The sequence below is a fragment of the Fukomys damarensis genome, unplaced genomic scaffold, assembly GCF_012274545.1.
Source record: "Fukomys damarensis isolate Sample0158 unplaced genomic scaffold, DMR_v1.0_HiC HiC_scaffold_36, whole genome shotgun sequence".
Classification (NCBI taxonomy): domain Eukaryota; kingdom Metazoa; phylum Chordata; class Mammalia; order Rodentia; family Bathyergidae; genus Fukomys; species Fukomys damarensis.
In genome coordinates, this window is record NW_022900948.1 from 42318816 (window position 1) to 42340419 (window position 21604).

General features: G+C 49.0%; 1 protein-coding gene across 4 annotated transcripts in view; it reads left to right on the forward strand.

Annotated features, from left to right (window-relative positions):
• Positions 1-21604, forward strand: part of Garnl3 (GTPase activating Rap/RanGAP domain like 3) — a 139538-nt gene that overhangs the window by 101589 nt on the left and 16345 nt on the right. For all 4 annotated transcript variants that reach the window (XM_033759268.1, XM_010613584.3, XM_010613585.3 and 1 more), the window contains 9 exons: positions 1783-1898; positions 2249-2353; positions 3513-3587; positions 6503-6614; positions 11279-11377; positions 11634-11750; positions 12258-12433; positions 14467-14625; positions 19903-19969. In XM_033759268.1, the coding sequence (XP_033615159.1) occupies positions 1783-1898; positions 2249-2353; positions 3513-3587; positions 6503-6614; positions 11279-11377; positions 11634-11750; positions 12258-12433; positions 14467-14625; positions 19903-19969 (1026 nt within the window). The remainder of the gene's footprint in view (positions 1-1782; positions 1899-2248; positions 2354-3512; positions 3588-6502; positions 6615-11278; positions 11378-11633; positions 11751-12257; positions 12434-14466; positions 14626-19902; positions 19970-21604) is intronic.

Genomic DNA, 21604 nt, shown 5'->3' on the forward strand with positions numbered 1-21604 from the left:
GAGTGATGCAGGTCGAAGGGAGGAGTCAGGAGCTCTACCAGGTGCTGCCTTTCAGGCACATGACCCCGGGGTTGCCAGAGAGGCTGTTTGCAAAACAGTCCAAACCTCTGAAATTCTGTGTGAAACTGCCTCGGTCTTAAAAGTGTGGGGTCCTTCTGGTTCAGGTCCAGGGGATCAGGCAGAGAGCAAGAAACGAGTAGTCGGAGACAGGGAACAGGTGCAGGAACTGGGAGCAGAGGGGGCCTTGGAAGCCTGGGATGGATGCTGGCCCGGCACTGTGGTCCGGTTAGAGGGGTACTTGGCAACACCGGGGACCCAGCTCATGAGCAGACCCCATCCATTTCAGCAGAGCCAACACGCAGTGACTGTCAGCATCTTCAGAGACCCCAGTGACATGAAGTGAGAGGCCATTGATTTAATGCAAAGATTGAAAGGTCCACAGAGTGGAAGGACAGGGGATGAAGGAGCCAGGGGGAAGAGGGTGTGTGGCAGGGATGTAGTGTGGGAAAGGTGGACCCGGAGTGGGGCGGCCGATGGGGCAGAAGGACCCTGGGACCGGAAGATGGGTTTGCAGAAAGGAGGAAATAGCATAGCATTTCAACACAAATCTTGGCCTTTTCCCCTATTCAGCCTAACCGAATCATTTAGAATCGACTTTTTAAGGTACTAAGGAGAAAAACAAAATCCTCCGGCAAAAAAGTGCCTGATCACAGAATTAAAGAAAATGATAGCCGCGAGCCAGACACCTATAATCCAGCACCCTGGGAGGCTGATGCAGGAGAATCACAAGTTTGAGTACAGCCTGGGCGATTTTGCAACTTAGCCAGACCCCGTCTCAGAATTTAAAAAAAGAGAGGCTGATATAACTCCCATGTGAAGGCCCTGGATTCAATCACCAGTACCGCAAGAAGGAAAAAGGCACATTCGACAGTCCTTAAGAAATGTCTCACACATGAGCCCGGCTCGTCCCTGGCAGGCGGATTGTGTCTAAGGAATGCCTGTCCCCCGAATGTTCCAATCTTCAGTCTACAGGCACTGACTCTCTTTTGGCGCCTGTATGAGAAAACTGACAGCCCAGTGGTGTGTTCGTCATAGCTAGCATCTCACTTAAACACCAGCAACCCCACGAGGAAATGAAGCCGTACCCATTTTATGAGCTAGAAAACCAAGGCCCCAAGAAGCTAAAAAGTTAGCCTTGGAATCCGCAGCCAGCAGCAGAATGGATTCCACCCTGCAGCTGTCCCGCCTTCAGACCCCTCGCCTCCTCAGCATGCATTCTGTCCTGTGCTGTAATGTGTAACTGCACATTTGACTTTACTGTCTGCTTAGTGTCCACATCCGTCCGCTAAAGCTCTCGCTCTCTCCACAAGCAACTGCCTTCCGGCTAAGAACCCTAGTCTCCTTGCTGAGATAACTGTTTTGGGGGTGGGGTTCCCAACAAAATGTAGCAAATATACCCTCAACCCTACTGCCAGGCATCCTGGGTGGGTCAAAGGTTAGGCATGTGGTTAAAGAGGTGTTCAGGTAGAACTAGATCTTTCTCTGCTCAGCAAGCCTACCGTCCTAATAAGAAGGGGAGATAATAAGACGTGCCTAGGACTGTGTGGATCCACACACAGATGTGGAGAGTTTTCCAGCTTCCGTCTGTGCCCAGAAGGCCAGACCAATGGCAGGAAATACCAGTATTAGGAAGTGGGTACACTGGGAGCTGTTTCCTTGAGAAGAACATTCTCCAGTGGTTACTAACGTTTGTAACCCCCTTTTGAACTTGATTTGTTTTAGTAATTAATGGTGAAAAAGCCACCTTGGAAACCCCAACCTTTGCCCAGAAACGCCGGCGTACTCTGGACATGCTGATTCGATCTTTATACCAGGACCTGATGCCAGATTTGCATAAGGTACCTGGGTCCGTGGTGTCCTCTCTCTGCCATGGGGTCCGAGCTGAGTCCTAGCAGTGAGGCCCTGGTTAGAGCAAAAGCATCGCTTTGATCCTTGCTGTCAAGACTGCCTGTGGCTATCACAGCTGGCTTTCTCTCCTGGCCCCCCTCAGAAGGGGTGTTGAAGGCTGGTGCATGGGGGAACATGTTTTCCTGAAACTGGGGCCTAGAAATCCAGGTACAGGCCAGAGGCAGGCAAGAGTGTTGGCCAGCTTTTGGGGGCACCGTTCCTGGAAAGTCGGGCATCAAGAGAAGCCAGAGGGTGAAACTTGACAACTGCTGTGAATTCATCAATTGTTTTTCTCTTTTAGAACATGCTCAATAGGCGGTCTTTTAGTGACGTCTTGCCTGAATCGCCCAAGTCAGCACGGAAGAAAGAGGAGGCTCGCCAGGCAGAGTTTGTCAGGATAGGGCAGGTGGGTTTTGTTCTGCAACCTCTTCTGCAAGACGTTCAGTGGCCAGTCCCGTCCCGACTGGATGGCCCACACTTGCCTGCTGCTGGAGGAACGCTGAGAGTTCTTGGGTTGTCATGGAAATCACGAGTGAGATTTGGGACCGTGGGCTGATGGAGCTCCCTTTGGGTGTCAGGGAGAGGACAGTGCTCTGTGGCAGTCGGGCTGCTACTGCGTGGAAGTGAGTGGTCCAGTGCCCAGCTCTGGGCTTCCTCTTGGCAAGGGGCATGGACCACCCTCCTGCCTGCCAGGAGGTCTCTGCGAGGTGGGAAGCCAGTCTGGAAATGTGCCTGGACCTTTCCCTGGCGGAGGAAGAGCACGGTGGCAGTGTCGCTGCCTGGAGACCTGTGTTCCCACCTCATTACCAAGAAGCTTTCGTGGCTCCACCTGTCCCTCTTCCCCAGGCCTTGGGAATCACTCCCCCTTGGCCTTGCTCCCACACATCACAGGAGGGACAAGGAGGGTTGCTAACAAATAAGGTCCGACCCAGAAGTGGAGTATTAAGCAGGGCAGATGGATAGAGGAAAGTCCTGTGGTCGAGGAAAAATTGGAGCAAAGACTGCTGTTTCCCAGAACAGTTGCCTTGGCCCTTGTTTAAAGTTACCTGGCATCTCCTCAGCCATCAAGCTTGAGGCGGGACCTGGGAGTCTATATTTTTTGACGCTCACAGTTTAGGAATCACAGTACTGACGCACCTGTAATCCCAGCTCCTCGGGAGGCTGAGGCAGAAGGGTCACAAGCATGGGCCATTGGGCAGGACCCTGTTTCAAAATAAAAAATATAAAAGAGGGCCAGGGTGTAGTTCAGTGTTAGAACACTTGCCTAACATGTGTACAACCCTGGGTTCGGTCCCCAGTACCACAAAGAAAAAATGAGAAATCACAATACTGATATATTAACTAATTGAAATGACAGAGTGCATTTGGGGTCATTTGGGCCTGGGACATTGTCATTAGGGCTTCATCCTCTCCTGTTAATTTCTAACCTTCTATTATGTGTCAGTAGAGCAACCTGAAACTGCAGTCTGAATCCTGTTGCATTCTATTTTTTTCAAATCAATTGTTTATTCTGCTGTTCTTTTGCTGCCTCATAACAAACTTTAAAAAGATATCTCTTCCATAAGGCACTGAAACTGAAGTCCATTGTGAGAGGCGATGCCCCATCAAGCTTGGTAGCTTCAGGGATCTGCAAGAAAGAGGTGAGTGGGTGATGTTTGCAAGCTGAAGTGTGAATGTCCTTTATCCTCAATGTAGGTATTGAGATTCTTGGGGAGATGTTTGGGGGCAGAAGACTCAGCTCCTCCACAGGCCTCAGGAAGCTCCAGAGCACTTAGCGGGAGCCTCTGTGTTTCTCCAGCATGCTCAGGCCTCTGCCTGCAGGAGTGGAGCAGGGCTGCTGGGCCGGGCCTGTCCCGCAGTGCTCCTTGAGCGTCATGAGCACGCCCTGCGCATGTTCTGACGCAGTATGTCTGGGCCAGGGGACATCTCAGGAGCTGACATGAGATTCCTGTGCTGCTGACCACATCGGAAGCAGGTTTCTCCAGGTACCGTGTGTTTGGCTCGGCCCCAGTTGCTGATCCAGTAGGTCTGGGAGGGACCAAAGGGCTGCGTTTCTGACTAGTTCTCAGAGGATGCTGCTTAATCTACGGTTCGCTCAGCCAGCCAAAATCCTGTGCCCTACCTACTTTTTCTTCCCTCCTTTTACAAGGTACAAACTGGGTGTTGATCAAGAATAGAGCAACAAAAACAAATTACAGTACGAACTTGCTGTATGCATGATTTCTGTATTGTAAAAAACACCCGTATGCTTAACTACTCTGGGAATATGTACGTTAGTCAGATGGGACAGTCACACAAGTACACCACGAGAGAGGTGTTTATTACAGAAGTGAAAGCGTCGTGGAGACATTTACTTTAATGCCAGAGGTATAGAAGATTTGAGCCCACACACTTTCAAGTTTGCTTTCAGGAAAATGGTGAGCTGAAAATGCAGTTGACCCTAGAATTCACAGCCAGCTTCTGACAAGACTGATGGCAAAGCACCCTTTCTCAAGGCACAGAAATCCCCATAGTAGGAATTCTCAGTGTTTCCCAACACTATAGATACCACATCACAGTGATATTTAGTAACAGTCTTAAGAAGTTCTTAGCCCTCCGTTAAAAAACAAAAGCCTGTGGAACGGAGACTTGTTCACAAGTGAACATTGTTGGGGTCAGTTCATGCCCTGCCTTGGGCCACCCTTGGAGAAACCCTGCTCCAGACCACCCTACCAGCTGGTGTCACTTGGCATGGTAGAGGCCAGGGTCACACAGACTGTTTCCTAGAACCATCTGTTTGCAAAGAACTGCACTCTGTCAGCCTCTGACCCAAGAGCCATGTCGGTGTTCTCAGAGAAGCCTGAAAGAGCCCTGTCTGGGTGGGAGGGGCCTGGGGTAAGGGTGGACACCACCCCTCTCAGGCCAGGGCCTCTGTGGGGGCCAGATCCAAGTCAGTCCCTGGCATTGCATGCCCTGGTACCCGGCAGCTCCTCAGAACTCACTGTCCCCATGCCCACGATGAATACTGTGCACGTGCCAGCCCATTAAATTGTCCTTCACACACCCAGCATTTCAGATAGAGTTTGGGGAGGTGCATAGGCCTCCGGAAGCCCTCCATGGAGCCACTAGTGCCCTAGGATCTTCTAAATGAAGAAGCCCTTTTAGCATAAGTATCCCAGATTTGTGTCCAAACTTCTGTCCTTGTGACAGAGAACGCTTTGTTATGAAGACTTGGTCATTCTGTCTTGGTGTCACCTAATGTGCTGGTTTCTGTGTGTGTCGCCCAAATGACATTTATATTGGCTTTGCTTTTTCATGTCCTCTCGCTCCAAGTCACACACTCAGAATTGCCATTTCTTGGGGAAATGCCATTTCAATTAGTGACCTGCCCTTGTGTAGCCCATCAGGATATAAAACGTTCCACATTCTTTAGCTGATCTCAGGGCAGCGCAGGTCCATCCTAACAATGAGAATATTGTTTCTGCGGCCATGGATTTGCCAACAGGGAAGCACGTTGTTCTCTTCTAAGCGAGCACTGATACACACAGTGTCCCTCCTCAGCCCTCAGGACGCCCTGGAAGGTGATCCTGAGCTCATTTCTTGCGGACACACCTGTCTGTGCACACAGGGCCGTCTGCGGCCCCAGGCGGGGCATGTCTGGGCCTTGTGTTGGATGAAGAGTCACAACTCCTTATGTTTGAAATGAGAACAAAACGGAGACTCAAGGAAAAGAGTCCACATGGCATGAATAGCTGTGGGCGAACAGGGTTAGTTTCACTGGCAATACCTGTTTTCCTACGAACAGGTTATTTTTTTCTTTAAGATTTTGTAGCCTTATGTGAGTCACCAAGTATTTTCCTATTAAGACAATATTAACCTCTTGCATTACATATAATTTAATCTTTTGCTGAATCAGCAGCACAGAAATCTGACTTTTTATAGTAATGTGGGACTTCCTTTTGTGATGAATGTGAATTCTCTGTAGCTCAGGCACCAGTTGGCCTAACTTCTCGGTGTTAAAGAAAACTGTTTGCTTAGAAAATGTGACCGATGTTTCAATTGCCCAAGGAGTATTATCTCATATAGAAAGAGGTCATGGTGCCAGAAACATGTGAACTCACTGCGTTCCTATCGTATGTGTACTTGAAGAGTTTTCTTCTTAAGAAAGCTGAATCCAACCCAGGCCTGGTGCCACGTACCTATTATCCCAGCACTCTGGGAGGCTGAGGCAGGAGGAGTATAACAAGGTTAAGGCCATCCTGCACACACACCCCTTTAGTAAGGGGTCTTACTAAATTATTAAAATTTAAATTATTAAAATGAATAATTTAAAAATAAAGATCTGGGGGTGTATCTCAGTAGTAGAGCACCCCGGGTTCAATCCCCAGTACTACAAAAGAAAGAGAAAAAGAAAGTTAAGTCCAGACCCCACGTAGCTTCCAGCGTCTGGCGTGGCTCTGCTCCCACGGGTTATCTGTGTTACTGTTTCAGGTGTCCTCTGGTGCATTTCCATTTGGTGGGCTGCGGTGTATTCTTTCTGGTGCACTTATTTTCCGATGCTTGTGTTGCCTCGCAGCCTTGGGAGCCCCAGTGTTTCTGCAGTAATTTCCCTCACGAAGCCGTGTGTGCAGATCCCTGGGGCCAGGCCTTGCTGGTTTCCACTGATGCTGGCGTCTTGCTAGTGGATGGTTAGTGAGTAGCTGCTCCTACAAATGTCTTTCTTTGTGTGACTTGTAGTACTTGTAAGGTGGGTGCCCGCCAATCAGCTCTCCTAGACCAGAAGTGCATGGCCTGCAGGGGAGTAACCAGAGCTGGGTTTCCTCATAAAACCCTTGTTTTCAGGGCAGGCAGAGGGAGCATACGTACTGTGAATCCAGCATGCTGGCGGGTGAGCCTCAGGTACCATCCCTTCCTCCAGTCCCTGGGCCTCCATCTCCATGGATGTTAAATGGCTTGAAACAATCTCCTTTTCAGCCAATAGTTATCATGGTCCCCACATTCTGTCTTAAATCAAAAAGGACACAGTATTTACAGCCACTCTCTCAGGGATATGCCCTCACTCTCAAAAAAATTAAAGAAGATATCTGATTTAAGAATTACTTGGTGTCCAAAACAAATGATAAAAATCGTAGATAAACAAGCCACTCTGCTGGATATAGAAACAGAAAGATCTTGACAGAGTCAAGTTTCAACTGAAAATAAAATCAGATTTTCCAAGGGCCAGCTAAATTAGTCTCCTGTTGGCAGGCAGTGCCCTGTGGTACAGACCGGCCCCGCCCCGCGGGGATGCTGTGACCAGGATGCCATGGAGGGGGCGGGGTCCTGTCCAGCGGGAAGCCCCTTTGGGTTCTTCTGGACTCTGATGATTGATAGAGGAACTGAGCACTGACCACGGGTCATCACCTGGGACTTCAGAGGGAGCCACAGGCACAGAGAAGTTATTTCACCGCCCGTTCTCTGGCTGCCCAGAGGCAGCTGCCCAGTCTCAGTTACCACAGAGCTGCCTATGAGACTCCGAAAGCCACCACCTCGAGAGGGACGTGATGGCCTCGGGCAGGACCCTTCCCCTTCCTCGGACTCTCGCTCAGCACAGTTACAAAAGACTCGCTTTGTGCTGTGCCAGGCACCTTCTGTAGAGTGCACACCTCACAGTGCATTGCTTTCTGACCTTACCTGTTGTTTTTCACACACACTTTAATTGTGTGCACATAACCCAAGCATATTTATGATTCATTTAATAAAAGGAAATTCATTTAAAACTCATCAGTTCAGAATGAGAAACTCAAGGATCTTGGAGAAAAGCCAGCAGTGTGGCACATGTGCATGCCTAGTGTGCGTGCGTGCGGCTCCAGTCCCAGCATCAAGAAAAGAAAAGAAATTGAATTTTTGATTTGATACTGCAACTTACATATTTAATGTTGTTAATGTGGAAAAAGAAGTTTTTCTAGTCTTCCTCAGTTTTTTGTTTTGTTTTGTTTTGTTTTTTGTTTTTGGTACCAGGGATCGAACTCAGGTCCTTGAGCTTGCAAGGCTGGCAGCGGAACCACTGAGCTAAATCCCCGGCCCCTCAGTTTGTATTTTAACCTTTTAATTTTAACTAATGAATGTGTATTAAAGTTTGTAGCCCCATAATAAAAATTATAGCAAACCAAAAAAGGAAGTCCAAGCTCTTTCCTTTGAGCTTTGGTTTGCTCTAATGGGGGTAATTTTAAAGATGCTGAGAAATATTCTGTTATAATACAAAATGAGGACATACACCATGGTCGTAACTGCCGTAAGGGGATTGTAGGAACCAAAAAATGATTTTAAGTTCTTAAAGCAGTGACTGGTGCATAGTAGCAACTTCTTAAATGGCAGGTGTCATTTTTACTATGTTCTTAGGGGTTTGCTAAAAATTTACAAAATCCTTAGATTTTTTTTTTTTGCGTTAAGTACAACCAATAATTATTTTTAAATTATTAAAATTATTTTGAAATAAATATTAAATAAATTAGAATTTATTTTTTTAAAAAGAAAAATAGACCTTAGTTAACTGTGTAGTCCACTCCCTTCATTTTATAGCTGAACAAACGAAAGACCTGATGTGTTGCCCATGATCATAGGTCAGTGGCACATCTGGACCTAGAACCCAGGTGTGACTCCCAGTCAGGCACTCTTTCCACTAAACCAACTACATTTCACTGAAACTAAAGTCCACTCATGTTTTTGTCTTCACTTCAACACGGATTTCCAGAAATACAGTCCTGGGCAAATAAGTATGAAACGTTCTGTGATGAAAACAGTGTTACATCCTCCCCATATGCCTCATTGAGAAAGAGAAAGTATGCTGATAGTCATATTTGTAAAAACAGAAAGGAAAAAAACAAAACAAAAAAACCTGAGTTGCTTCTGTTTTTTCTAAATGTAACACCCGAACTCAGATTACCAACTCCCTTTCTGAAAATTTTGGTGGTATCAGATATAATGATTATTGTGATTTTCCGGAAATTTTTTCCTCCAAAATTTAGAGGAAGTCGTCCCCCCAGGTGGTAGCCGTACATGTCCGCCATCTTAGATTTATTACACAGATATTTTCTCATGTCCTGGTTTTACTGTGCTGCTCCTCATCTGTTTTTGGTATTAAAGAAAAGGACAATAAGCCTTAAACGTTTCTTTGTGCTCATTGTTGTGCCATAATTCTCTTATTTCTTTGTTTACCTTCTTCTGGTCTGCACTTAATCCTATTATGAATAGTTTCCATGATTGGATCTGTCCATTTCGTTTCAGGCTGAGTTCCACTCCATCCCATTAGCCTTTGCTTAATGTCGTTAGGCTTGCCCCTTGAGAGTCTACTCCTTTCAAGGTCATTATTAAAAATCAAGCTCCTCTGCTCTCAAAGTGTAGCAGAATCTCCTGTGAAGAGAGCCTGAGTACTAAGCGCCCCTGCCGTGCATTTTGGTCTTACAGTAACACTGCAGAAAAGCAGCTGCTTCTTCAGGCAGAGATTACAGGGAGGAAAAATTAGCAAACAGTCATCAAACCCACCTGTCACTTCCTCCTGTCCTTGCCTCTGCCTTCCTCTGCTATATATAAAACTGTTCATCCTTCTGAGAAAGATCTGATGGAGAGATCACAAATGCTAATTTGTTCTGGAGTCAGCTTGGCAGCTACACGGTGTGCCTCTGTTTCCAATGTAGAATGAAGGGCTTTGGTCATCAGTGACTCCACACACTGGAGGTGTGACCTCGGACAAGCTCTGAACACCTCTGAGTCTTAGGCTCCTTGCTCAGTGGGTGGGGACACTATAAATACTATAAGCTGGGTCACTGAAACATTTGAGTGAACGTGAACCACTAAGCATCGAGGTGTGGCCTGGAGTGAGCCCTTAGTGTAAGTCCTTTGCCATTGCTGTTGCTGCTCATTGCAGGTATTTATTTAGCCAGCAGGAGCTGGCAGGAGCATCTCGTACTCTGAACAGTCTGCCCAGAGGTGGTGCAGAAACCCTGAGAAGCCTGGGGTAGAGGAGGACAGAACATGGCTGATGAGCTGTCAGAAAATGTATGTTTATTCTGAGAATTAAAGAGGAACAAAAGGCAAACTCTATATATATTTTTTTTTTTCTGGTACTGGGAATCAAACTCAGGACCTTATGCTTGAGAGGTACACAAGGTATCACTGAGCTGAATCCCCAGCCCCTAAGGCAAACCCTGTATAATGAGAGAACTAGAGGCAACTGCATGTTTCACACAAGATTAGCAGGCGCCATGCTCGGACTGTTGCAGAGCCATCCAGGCCAGCGGAAGTAGGAGATCCCTCCCACTAGGGGCCAGCACAAATCCTAATGGCGAAAGCACTGCTCCTTCCGGGCACTGTCAGGGCAGAAGTGACCTGCCAGCTACACTTTGGTTTCTGGTAAAAGAAAGACCCTTACCACCCTCTGCTCCTAAATTATAATGAAGCAAAGCAACCCAAACCCACAGCAGTGGCCTTGAAGATTAAACGCAGGCAAAATGAGCGTGGCACTTCTCCTGTTTACGTGACCACACCATCCCTGGTCATCTCTGGTTCCACACCACGCCCAGAACAGACCTTTTTACTTATGGAACAGCCTAATCATTGTCCTAGGGTTCCCCAGAGGCCAAGTAATTGTTAGCAACTTATGATACCAGTAAGTAACCTTAAAAACAAATTCTGTGTACAATTGCAGTGTCTTTAATCAGTTATCTGAAATCTTCTTGAACATTTCCCTTTCTTCCCCCTGATTTGGAGAATGTAATTGATACTTTTCTTTACTGATTTTTTTGTCTAAAAAGGAGATTTCAAATTCTTATATAGAAAAATATTGAACATTTATTGGGAAACTACTGTCGATACAGGCACCATGCATACTAAAATGAGACGTCATTATACACTTTAAATGCAAAAATTATAATTGTGCTTTCATGACAAAGTGATCTAAGATATGATGCACTTTGAAATATTAAATGCAAAACAGAAGATACTTGAGAGATATGGCTGTTCTTATTCTTTTTTTTTTTTTAACTTAGTCTTCAGTCTTTTGATGCAACCCTCATGAAATTTAGCATTGAGACAAGTTGCTTTGTCTTTGATGAGCTCTGGGGAGAAAAATAGTTCCCATGCCCTTGCTGCTATGCCCTCTCTAGAGAGTTCTGGATGCCTTTGGGAAGGGGATGGGGTGCTGCTCCCAGAGCTGAGGGAACAGTGCTTGGACCCCCCTACAGACCCTGTGAGTGCTCTAGAAGCCGAGCCCTGCCTTGCCAAGAAAGCTAGGGTCCTCAGCTTCCCGAGAACACACTGGGGTTGCAGAGGGGGGCCAGGCTGCAGCGATAAGTGACCGGTTCACCTCTTCCAGATGACCTTCCAGCCGTGCCCGTGTTCGACAGAACTCTGCCTGTGAAGCAAATGCATGTGCTCGAGACCCTGGACCTGCTGGTGCTCAGAGCAGACAAAGGTGGTGCCCCCCTGGGTGGCTGGGGGGGGGCTGTGGCTAACACCAGCTCCTTGGGGCATAGGCTACGCACCTCTTTCTCCTGATGCCAGCGCTGGGGTCCCTGGGTGGTGTGTTTGTTTGGGCTTCGGGGGCGGAGCAGTGGAGGAAAGGGGGTGCATTCGCAGTTGTGTTAAGTGGTACAGGACGCCTCCTGTCCTAGTTCCCGCCAGCCTTTCGCTTCACCATCTCATCCCCCTCTGCCTTCCTCCTGCACCAGGGAAAGACGCCCGCCTCTTTGTCTTCAGGCTGAGCGCTGTGCAGAAGGGCCTGGAGGGGAGGCAGGTGGGCAGGAGCAGGTCCGACTGCAGAGAAAACAAGCTGGAGAAGACAAAAGGTGACTGGGTCTTTCTATTTTGATTTCATCTTTTTCAGACTGTCTAGATTTTACACAGAAAATAAAAATGAGTAGAAATTTGATCTCGGTTTGCTCTTAACTTGGAAACATCACAAAGATAGCATCTCCATTTTCTTAAGAAGCTTGAAAGATAGAAAAGCATGTCGAGTCCTAGAAAAACTTCTAGGCCTTGTGTCACAGATCCCAGAAGTGAGCTGAGCTCCGTTAACAAATCTGTGAGTAAGGACTTGGGTTCCTGGAGCTCTGATCTATTTCCACTTTAATTCCTCTTCTGTAGGAGGCACAAAACCAAGTCTGTGCACTGCGGCACGCAGCAAGTATGACCTTCTTCATCTCGTTTGCAATCCAAGCCTCCATTTTGCCTAGAATCGGAAACATCACCTGAGTTGTGCTTAATTCCCAGGGTTCTTAGAACAAATTTCCAAAGCATCAAGGCGCGGAAGCGTCCAGAGCCTCTCTCCAGAGCCATCCCTTCTCTCTCCCCAGGCTGCCACCTGTATGCCATTAACACCCACCATAGCAGAGAGCTCAGGATCGTGGTTGCAATTCGGAACAAACTGCTGCTGGTCACCAGGAAGCACAGCAAGCCGAGCAGAGTGGCCGGCGTCTCTCTGCCGTCTCCCCTGTCAGAGTCGCCTGTTGAAGAATTCCAGTATATCAGGGTAGGTTTTCGCTTCCCCTCGCTTCCCTCCGGGCCCAGGTGTCATGAGCAATGCTTTCTTTCTAGCTCTGGAGCTGTCCCACTGTTCCATCACCAGCCAGGGAGCCCTCAACTCCGGTACCCCAGTTTACCCTAGAAGATGAAGACAAAAGCTCACCCACTGCAGTGAACACCTCCAGGGGCTGTTCTGGTTCTGAGGACAAACAGGGACCCACAGGGCAGTCTGTCCCTGCCCAGACTGCTGTCTAGTGAACCATAGCAGAAATGAGCACATGGATGTGTATGATGGCTCAGGGAAATAAGACCTGGGAATAAAAATAAAAGTCGAGTGGGGGCGGAGAGTAACAGCAAGGAGCTGGGATAACGGTTTTACACAGCTGCCCCAGGAAGTCCTCCCTGAAAAGGCTACCTTGGAGCAGAGACCCGCATGAAGTACAGGAGGGACCAATGAGAACATCTGGGGCACAGCAGGCAGCTGCCAAGGGCCCTGAGGCCTGATGAAGGCACAGCCCACAGGCATGGGTGACTGCAGGTCAGGGGACAAGGCCGGCAGAGGCAGGTCAGCTACATCCCCGGCCTTGTTTTTTTTGTTGTTTGTTTGTTTCTTTGTTTTGTTTTGTTTTGAAGCAGAGTTGCCTAGGTTGACTTTGAACTTGTGATCCTCCTGCCTCAGCCTCCAGAGTAGCTAGGGTTACAGAGTACTATGGTTTAAAATGGTTCTGGCTACTGGGCAGAGGAGGGCAGAGGGCCCAGGAGTGAAAATCAAGAGGCGTGCTAGGAGGCCAGTGCACAGTCACGGCAGGGATGGCGCTGAGGTGGAGGAAGCCGTGAGCAGAGCCTTCAGCTCTCCCCTGCCAGCAGGATGCCCTGGGAGGCTGAGGCACAGCCCTGGGAGAGAGAAGCCCCCCCAGGGGAGCGCCTTCTGGATTGGATGGTCCCATCTCTTATCTTTTCAAAAATGACAGCACATTAAGCTGTCAGATATGTCAAATGTTGGTCGCTAAAGCTCAGAGTTTCTATGGGTGAGCTGAGAAGTTATTTTTGCATTGAGTTAAGGTCACCTGAATTATGCATGTCAGTTTCTGCTATTGTTTGGTTTAAGGGGACAGAACAGGATGCCAGTTGAACTGAAACAAGTTCAAACAAGTTCAAATCTTGCTTAATTGGGTGTCAGCCTTCTTAAGAAAGAACCTAGTGATTTTTTTGGCGGGGGAATGTACCGGGGATCAAATTCGGGCCCTTGCGCTTTCAAGGCAGGCACCGGAACCACTGAGCCAAATCCCCAGCCCTGAACCTACCCATTTTAATGAGTATTTATATAAAACATTTATACAATGTGAGTTCTGAAATCAAATTTCCCCAGCTCAAATCTTGGCTCTAAGCTAGGGGTGGCACACAATTGTAATTGCTGCTACTCACTCGGAAGGCTAAGGCAAGAGGAGCCTGGGCAACTTCATGAAACTCTATCTCAAAAGCAAAATTAGGGCTGGGGATGCAGCTCAATCCTAGGGTGCTTGCCTAGCAAGACAAGGTCCTGGGTTCTGTCCCCAATATGAGAGAGAGAGAGAGAGAGAGAGAGAATCTGGTCTCTACTAGAATAAAATTGTGACTATAACCAAATTACTGGACTCTGACATTCAGTTCTCCTATCTTAATGAGAATAATACCCAGACCTACTTCACTGAGTTATTATAAGGGTGTAAACAGAGCCTGGCACATACTAACTGTTCAATAAGGTCATCAGCAACTACTGTTACTATTACTGAGTTGCGGGACAGACTGTGAGGGTTAAAGCCCAGGATACAGTTGAATCACATTCGTACATTTGTCTCCTGGCCTCCGCCGCTAGGAACAGAAGTGTGAGTGGGCAGGAAGAGGTCTGGGGACCCGCGCCTCCTGCAGCACACAGTTTCTGGGCTGTAGTTTGTGGGGCCTCGGGAGTACGGCCACTTCTGGAAGGCGGGCATTCTGTGGAGGTGCCACTGCAGGGCTGCTGTGTCCTAACCGTCGCCTGCACCCCCCTCCCACACACAGGAGATCTGTCTGTCTGACTCTCCCACCGTGATGACCTTAGTGGACGGCCCAACAGAAGAGAGTGACAACCTCATCTGCGTGGCTTACCGACACCAGTTCGACATGGTGAATGAGAGCACGGGAGAGGCCTTCAGGCTGCACCATGTGGAGGCCAACAGGGTAAGGCGACCGCTACGGGAGAGTGGGAGCTGGTTAAGGCAAAGGGCTCTGTCTTCTAACTATGGATGTCAGCGTTTACATAATAATATGCCCATGTGATATGGTGCATGATTTAGACTGAACCCCATAAAGTTGCCACTTGTGTAGGTCAAAACGCTTGCATCTCGTACAGTATCACTGTTTTATTGCCCTGCTCAGCTCTTCAGATCTCAACTTGCCTCTCAAATCAAAGACAGGAAGAGTCCAGAAGCACACTAGAAAGCTGAGACTGGGGCGGGCAGTGCATCCTGGGAGGCCTTCGGAGGAGAAGCTGGCTCTGTGACCCACAGGCTCAGCTGGGGATTAGGTGGCCAAGGCAGGTAGAGCTCCTCCCTCCATCCCCTCAGCAGCCCCTAGGAAAAGACCGGGCAGAACCCTGTTAGGAGAAAGAGCAGATCAGCGCCGCGGGTCTACACCTGCTGGCCTAAGCTGGGTGTCTCTGGTTTGGGGCAAAACTGCACTGAAGCCCCAATGACTGACAGGTCTGAACGTTCACAGTGGTGGGCGGTGGTGAGTGCTCCTTGCCCTGAGGCCTGGGACCACTGTCCCTGAGATACTTTGGCCCTTGGCACAGCTCAGAGCTCCCCGTTCTGGCCTGGGCAGCAGGAGGGCGGCACCTCCCCAGGAGCACACAGGTCCTCGTGAACTTCCACACCCTCAGGCACCCCCAGTCGCGGCAGCCAAATCAGATTGCAGACTTCCTTCCAGTTGGTACGCGCTGTGTCTAAATGTCCATTAAAATTGCTGGTTGCTATTTTTAAAAGACTTAATGTCTAATTAGATCAAGACTTTAACAAAACAAAAAAATCAGAAATAGAAAAATCTAGATCCAATTAGGCCTTCCAGGCTTCAGCTGTGATCTTTCCAGAGGCATCTCCTGTTTCTCTTGTCTGTGTTTGTGCTCACGCTGTCCCCACTTGGAGTCATCTGAGGAGCTTTAAAAGCCACAGTGAACCAAGCGTGGTGGTGCACACCTGTGATCCCAACACTTTGGGAGGCTGAGGCAGGAAGATTCCAAGTTAGAGCCCAGCCTACACAATTTAGAAACTTAGTCAGAACCTTTCTCAAAATAAAATTAAAAAAAAAAAAACAGAAAAGGGGCTGGAGGTGTAGCTCAGTGAGAAGTGTGTTCAGTCCCAGGTATCACAGAAAGAAAAGAAAGCCATGATGCCTGTGTGCCCTTCCTAGAGACTTCACTGGTCTGGCAGGTGGCGTGGGCACAGGCGTCAAGGAGCCCAGGTGATTCTAATATTCAGTCACACCTGGGAGCCACTGCCGTGCCCCTTCTGGCTTCTCAGTCCTGTCTCTCATCACCTGCAGAGCTTCATCTTCTGACCCCTTGCCACCGTTTGTAAAAGAATTTACTTGGGGACCAAGATTTTTTTATGCCCCCACCCCTGTGATGCTAATGCGGACACAGTAGAATGAGTCTACCTTCTTCCTAACTAAAGGACTCTCCCTCTGCTCTAACTCCCTCTACCCACCTGGCCACAGGCCACAGGTCAGCTGCCTGCACTTCTTAGCATCCAGAAGAGGAAGGGTCTATGTTTTCTCTAGTGGAGAAGTCCTCACTGTATTCCAGAGAAACTTTCTGACATGTTCTGGTTTAGGGCAAATCTCAAGTGACTAAAACTTGTGCCATGTAGTGATTATTCATCAGGGTAACTATAGGGAAAAATAGGTTCATTAGACTTCTTTCTTTCATATAGTAGCTAATGAAATATCCTGACAATTCATTAGAATGCTTCTGGATTTTTTTACTGTTCTGGTTTATGAAGGCCAAGGAGAAACTGGATTTAAAAGTTTCCTTTGGTGACCTCTGTGTTTTCATTGTTTTGGGGGGTTTTGTTTTTGTTTTGTGGTACCGGAGATGGAACTCAGGACCTTGTGCTTGGCAGGCAGGTGCAGCGCCACTGAGCTAAATCCCAATTTCATTGTTTTTCTAATGCTATAGGGAACAACCCTAAAACGTTGTATCTTTTCTTCAGCATGCTTTTTTTAAAACATAGATAACAGGCTAGTGTGGTGGCACACATCTGTAAGCCCAACCCTTGGGAGGCCAAATCGGGGGGATTGCTGCAAGTTTGAGGCCAGCCTGAACTACAAAGAAAGACGTCCTCTCAAAAAGCGGCTTTTCCCTAAGAGCGAAATAAAATTATTTTGAACACAGCTCTTCCCCGGGACCAGTACAGTGTGCACAGCTGTGCCATGGTGGCCGAACCTCCAGGGGTGCTTGCCGGACTGGCGCATGCGCAGGCAGACGCAGCTGGCCCTGTAACCCGGGGCTGAGCCCTGGACAATGGCAGAGGAGCGGTGCGGTTGCCCACAGGAGTCAGAGCAGGCTGAGCGAGAACAGGCCTGGGCCTCTCGGAGAGGTTCCTGCACTCCCGCATGCAGGGAACCAGTGCAGTGGGAGCTGACCTGGCCCATCCCAGAGGAGTCAGCGCCACTGTCAGCCGCCCGGGCCTCAGCACAATCCCAGGGCCCACTAGGCTGGCCCTCGCCTCCATCTTCCCAGCCACTGCTGACTCCAGGTGCGGGCTCCGAGCCACCCAGTTTCCAAGGCAGCCGCAGTTTGAGAGAAGGGCGGTGGAAGAAGTGCTAAAGCCACTCCGGGAGGCAGCATGGAGGTCGTGGTGCCACAGGCCTGTCTGCCTGGCCTGGCCTCATCCCCACCCCAGTCTCCTCTGGAGGGAGCTGCAGCCCTGCGGCTGGACCCCAGCCCAGGTCCCCGACAGGAACATCCGCCCAGGGCCCGCGGCACTCAGCTGGGGCGAGCACAAGCCAGCTGTGGCTGCTCTCAGCGGGAGCTGGGCAGGTTGGGCTCGGACTTCATTACTTTCCTCTGTGTTTGGAGTTCTGACAACTGCCATGTGTTGTTGTCTTTATCGTTTTTAAATGCCAATAAAATGATATACTTATTTTTAATCAAATAAAAACTAAAAATTCAACATCACAGTCTACTCCAGACCAGCATTAGGATCTCTAGGAGCAAAAACCCAGATATGGGGGCTGGGGATTTAGCTCAGTGATTCCGGTGCCTGCCTCTCAAGGACCCAAGATCGATCCCCCATGCCAAAAACAAAAACAAAAACCCAGATATGGTAGGCTTTATTTTCTGGTTTGTTTGGGGGTTTTGGTTTTCGTTTTCATTTCTAGGTCCTTGCACATGCTAGCCAAGTGCTCTACCACTGTGCTACTCCTCCAGCCCCAGATGTGCAGGTTTTTGAGGCTCCTGGGTAGATTGTTTCCTGCTCGGGAAACCGGGCTGTGGAAGCTGTCACCCAGGGAGCAGACAGATGTCTGTGACTAGCGTGACAGGGCCCTTCCTCGGATGGGCATTAGTAAGGATTGAGCAAAGCATCCGGAGTGCCCAAGAGGACAAGGTCGCATCCCAGCTGTGATCTCCCGTCCCTGAGTCCAGAGGCTTTCATATGGCAGCCCTGGGACCCCTCCTGGACCCGCCAGAGGCCTGGTGTCTGTGCACTCCCTCCGCTCCCCTGCGCCCACCCACCCCAAACACACAGCCCTGACACCCGGCAGAGGGATGCGGGTGCACTTGCCACGGCAACCAGCCGTCCCGTGGTTACAGCAGTCACGGGCATGCTGTGGTTCCAGGGCCACCTGACGCTTCATGGGATAGTTCTGCTAATGAAAGGAGAAGCTTCAGAAAGGGAAGCGGTTGTGTGAGAAAGATAAATGCCTTACACAGATGCTTGTTGTGTGTCAGGCTGTACGCTAAAATCTTTGCTTGTCTTGCTGCATTCTCCTTCCAATCCAACAAAACATGACCCTTCTTCCTGCTGTACGGGTAGAAACCAGAAGCTTCAGCCATTCGCTGCCAACCGCAGGGGTGGCCAGTGGCAAGGACAGGGCTTGCATTTGGGGCTCTCGGGCCCATGTGAACTCTTTCCTGCTTTCCAGGCCACCTCCTACCTTCTGAGCCTCTGATGCCAGATTGGTCACAGTTGAGGAATAAAACCCTCAGACCTTTTGCCTCAGAAGCTCTGAGGAGAATGTGTGCCTTAGGTAGATTTAGGGAATTTGGGCACAGAGTAAAATTTGAGGCCTTAAAAATGGCTTATTAGTGGTGCCATCACCTGCCTTGAAAGTGCAAGGTCCTGAGTTCAATCCCCAGTACAAAAGTGGGGAGGCGGTATTTTTTGTTTCATTTTGTTTTTTGTAGCACTAGGGATCGAACACCCTGGAGCTTCACACCGAGCTACATTTAAGCCTCCCCTCTTTTTTTTTGAGACAGGGTCTCACTAATTCACAAAGTTTCCCAGGCTGAGCTTGCACTTGTGATCCTCCTGCCTCAGCCTCTGAGGGTGCTAGGATCACAGGTGTATGCCAGCCATGCCTGGAAAAAAGTGGGTATTTTTCTAAATGAAAGAGCAGCCAAGCAACAGAAGGATGATCTGAAGTGGGACAGGGCAGGAGGGAGATGTCACACAGCAGTTTCGAGAATCAGACTGCGGGAGCCCTGGCCACCTGGGGGAAGTGTCTGTCGTGCTCTGAGAGGGCAGCATCCTGCTGGGGTGGGAGGCCACACTGCCAGTTAGAATAGAAGTGGGACTGGCGTTTTAGAACTCAGGAAGGACCAAGGATGACATCGGGTTGAACACTCCCTTCTCTCTGTCCTCTGGCCCCAAACCATAGCTTGCCCCCAACTATAGAACTAAGCCTTTTCTTTGCCTCATGTGGCCTCCTTTGAAAGGAAGGACAGAGGGAGACTAGAATTCAGGACCTCGTGGCCCACAGAGCCCGTGTGTTGGAGCAGCCTCACTGGGGCTCGGGAGTATAATGCAGAGCCTGAGCCCGGGTCTGATCAGGGCCGTGGCACTTGGTGCTGAGAGCCTTGAGTGACGCCACCTCTCTGGGCCTCCCTTTCATCACCCGTAAACCGGAACAGCACCACCCACCCTCCAGGCCCGGGGTGGGAATGAGCGGTCCACACAAAGACCTCTGTGAACCATGTAAACATGAGGCGCTGGGCAGAGCCAGCGCGGTGCGGGGCCCAGACTTCTCCAAGGGCAGGAAAAGATGGCGAAGTCCCCGGGAGAGAGGAAAGGGAAACTGTCCTTCCTCTCACACCCGCAGTGGCATTGTGGGTGCTGGTGAGGCAGAAAGGACCCCGCAGCACCCCGGTGTCAGAGGGCCAGACGCTCACACATTGAGAAGGTTTCTTCTGAGTGTCCCGGTCCCGCCCGCTGCTACCACTGCCCGTTATCGTTGCAGGTTAATTTCGTTGCAGCCGTTGATGTGTACGGAGACGGTGAAGCCGGCCTGCTGCTGTGCTACAACTGTAAGTGGGGCACGCTTGCCCTTGCTGGCTAGGCGGAAGGACTCACCTCCCCACTCCTGGGCGGTCGGTGTGTCAGAAGGCCCATCCCTAAGTGGCTGTCCCACCGTGCCCCAGACCTCTCAGAGGCAGGTCCCGGGCTGCCGCCTACAGAGCTGTCCCCACCATGTGGCAGCGATGACAGTGGTGTGCGGTTGGGGTCCCTCCCTGCGTGCCGTGTGCCATAGCCATTGTCTTGTTTAATTCTCACCACGGCTGGCCCGCAGAGGCCCCTGCTAGCGCCGCCAGTGTAGAGATGAGGCCACCAAGGCTGGAGAGGTAAGCATCCCTCTCAAGGTCATGCAGCTGCCAAGCGGTAGGGCCAGCATCGCACCCGGGGCCCTCTTGACTTCAGCACCCCAAATTCTAGCCTTTGTTACTACAGGTTATCCTAGATGCTTAGGACTCAAAGTGCTTCTGATCTCAGATTTCAGATCTTTTAAGATTGACACATACAGGGCTGGGGGTGTAGCTCAGTGGTGCCGCACCTGAGGTCCTGAGTTTGATCCCGGATATCGGGGGGGCGGTATTTACACATACAGTGGCCAGGCATGGTGATGCACACCTGTAATCCCATGCACTTGGGAAGCTGAGGCGGGAAGATTACAGCAAGTTTGAGGCCAGCCTGGCCTACATAGTGAATTCAAGGCCAGCCTGAACTACGTAATGAGACCCTGTCTCAAAAAAAAAGAAAAGATTATCATACAGAGTGTCTTGGGGATAGAACCCAAGTATAAGCAATACATTCCTTTATGCCTCACATATACATTACAGGTCTAGTCCATGGTGGCGAACCACACGTGCCACAGCAGGTTCCCCATCACTGGTCTAGTCCAAAAGTAATTTTCAGCAGTATTGTTAGTGCACCTGAATTTTGGTGACCATCCAGGAGGTCAGATGTAGAGTTTTCCACCTGTCAACTCCAAAAGTTTCAGATTTGGGGTCATTTTAGATTTCAGATTTTTTGTGTTAGGAATTCTTAGTCTGTATTCTACTTTTTCCATTTCTTAGGTATTTATAAAATCAGGTCAGCCTGGCCAATCCAGCCTCAGTTGAGTTAGTTGGGGTTAGGGTAGGGGTGGGAAGGAGGGAGCAAAAGGTGTCAGAATCTTTAAGGATTTTCAGCATCTCAGAAGCCCTAATGTATATACATCAATAAATAAGATTTTTTTAAACTACAAGAAATAAGATAATTTCCTGGATAAGTCTACCCAGTCTAACTGAAATATAAAACATATTTTTTTAGCCTAGAATCATATCAGTTTAGAGAAGCTGAGTATATCTCATGGATCAAGTATTTTGGTAAATTAACTTAGAATTTATAAATATGGGAAAACCAGTTATTAGCAGAGAAAATGATTGGTTAAATATTTTCAAAATTCAAGGTTTAGGAAGGATAAGTTAGCAGAAAGTAGTTCCAAGGAGGCATTTCAACAATAAGCCAGTCTTTGCGGGTATTTTATCTACAGGTTTTAGCCTGAGCCCTCCTAAAAACAATGGTCTTTAGGGCGGGGAATTTAGCTCAGTGGTTCTGCCTCCTGCCTTGCAGCACAAGGTCCCAAGTTCAATCCCCAGTACAAAAAAAAAAAAAAAAAAAAA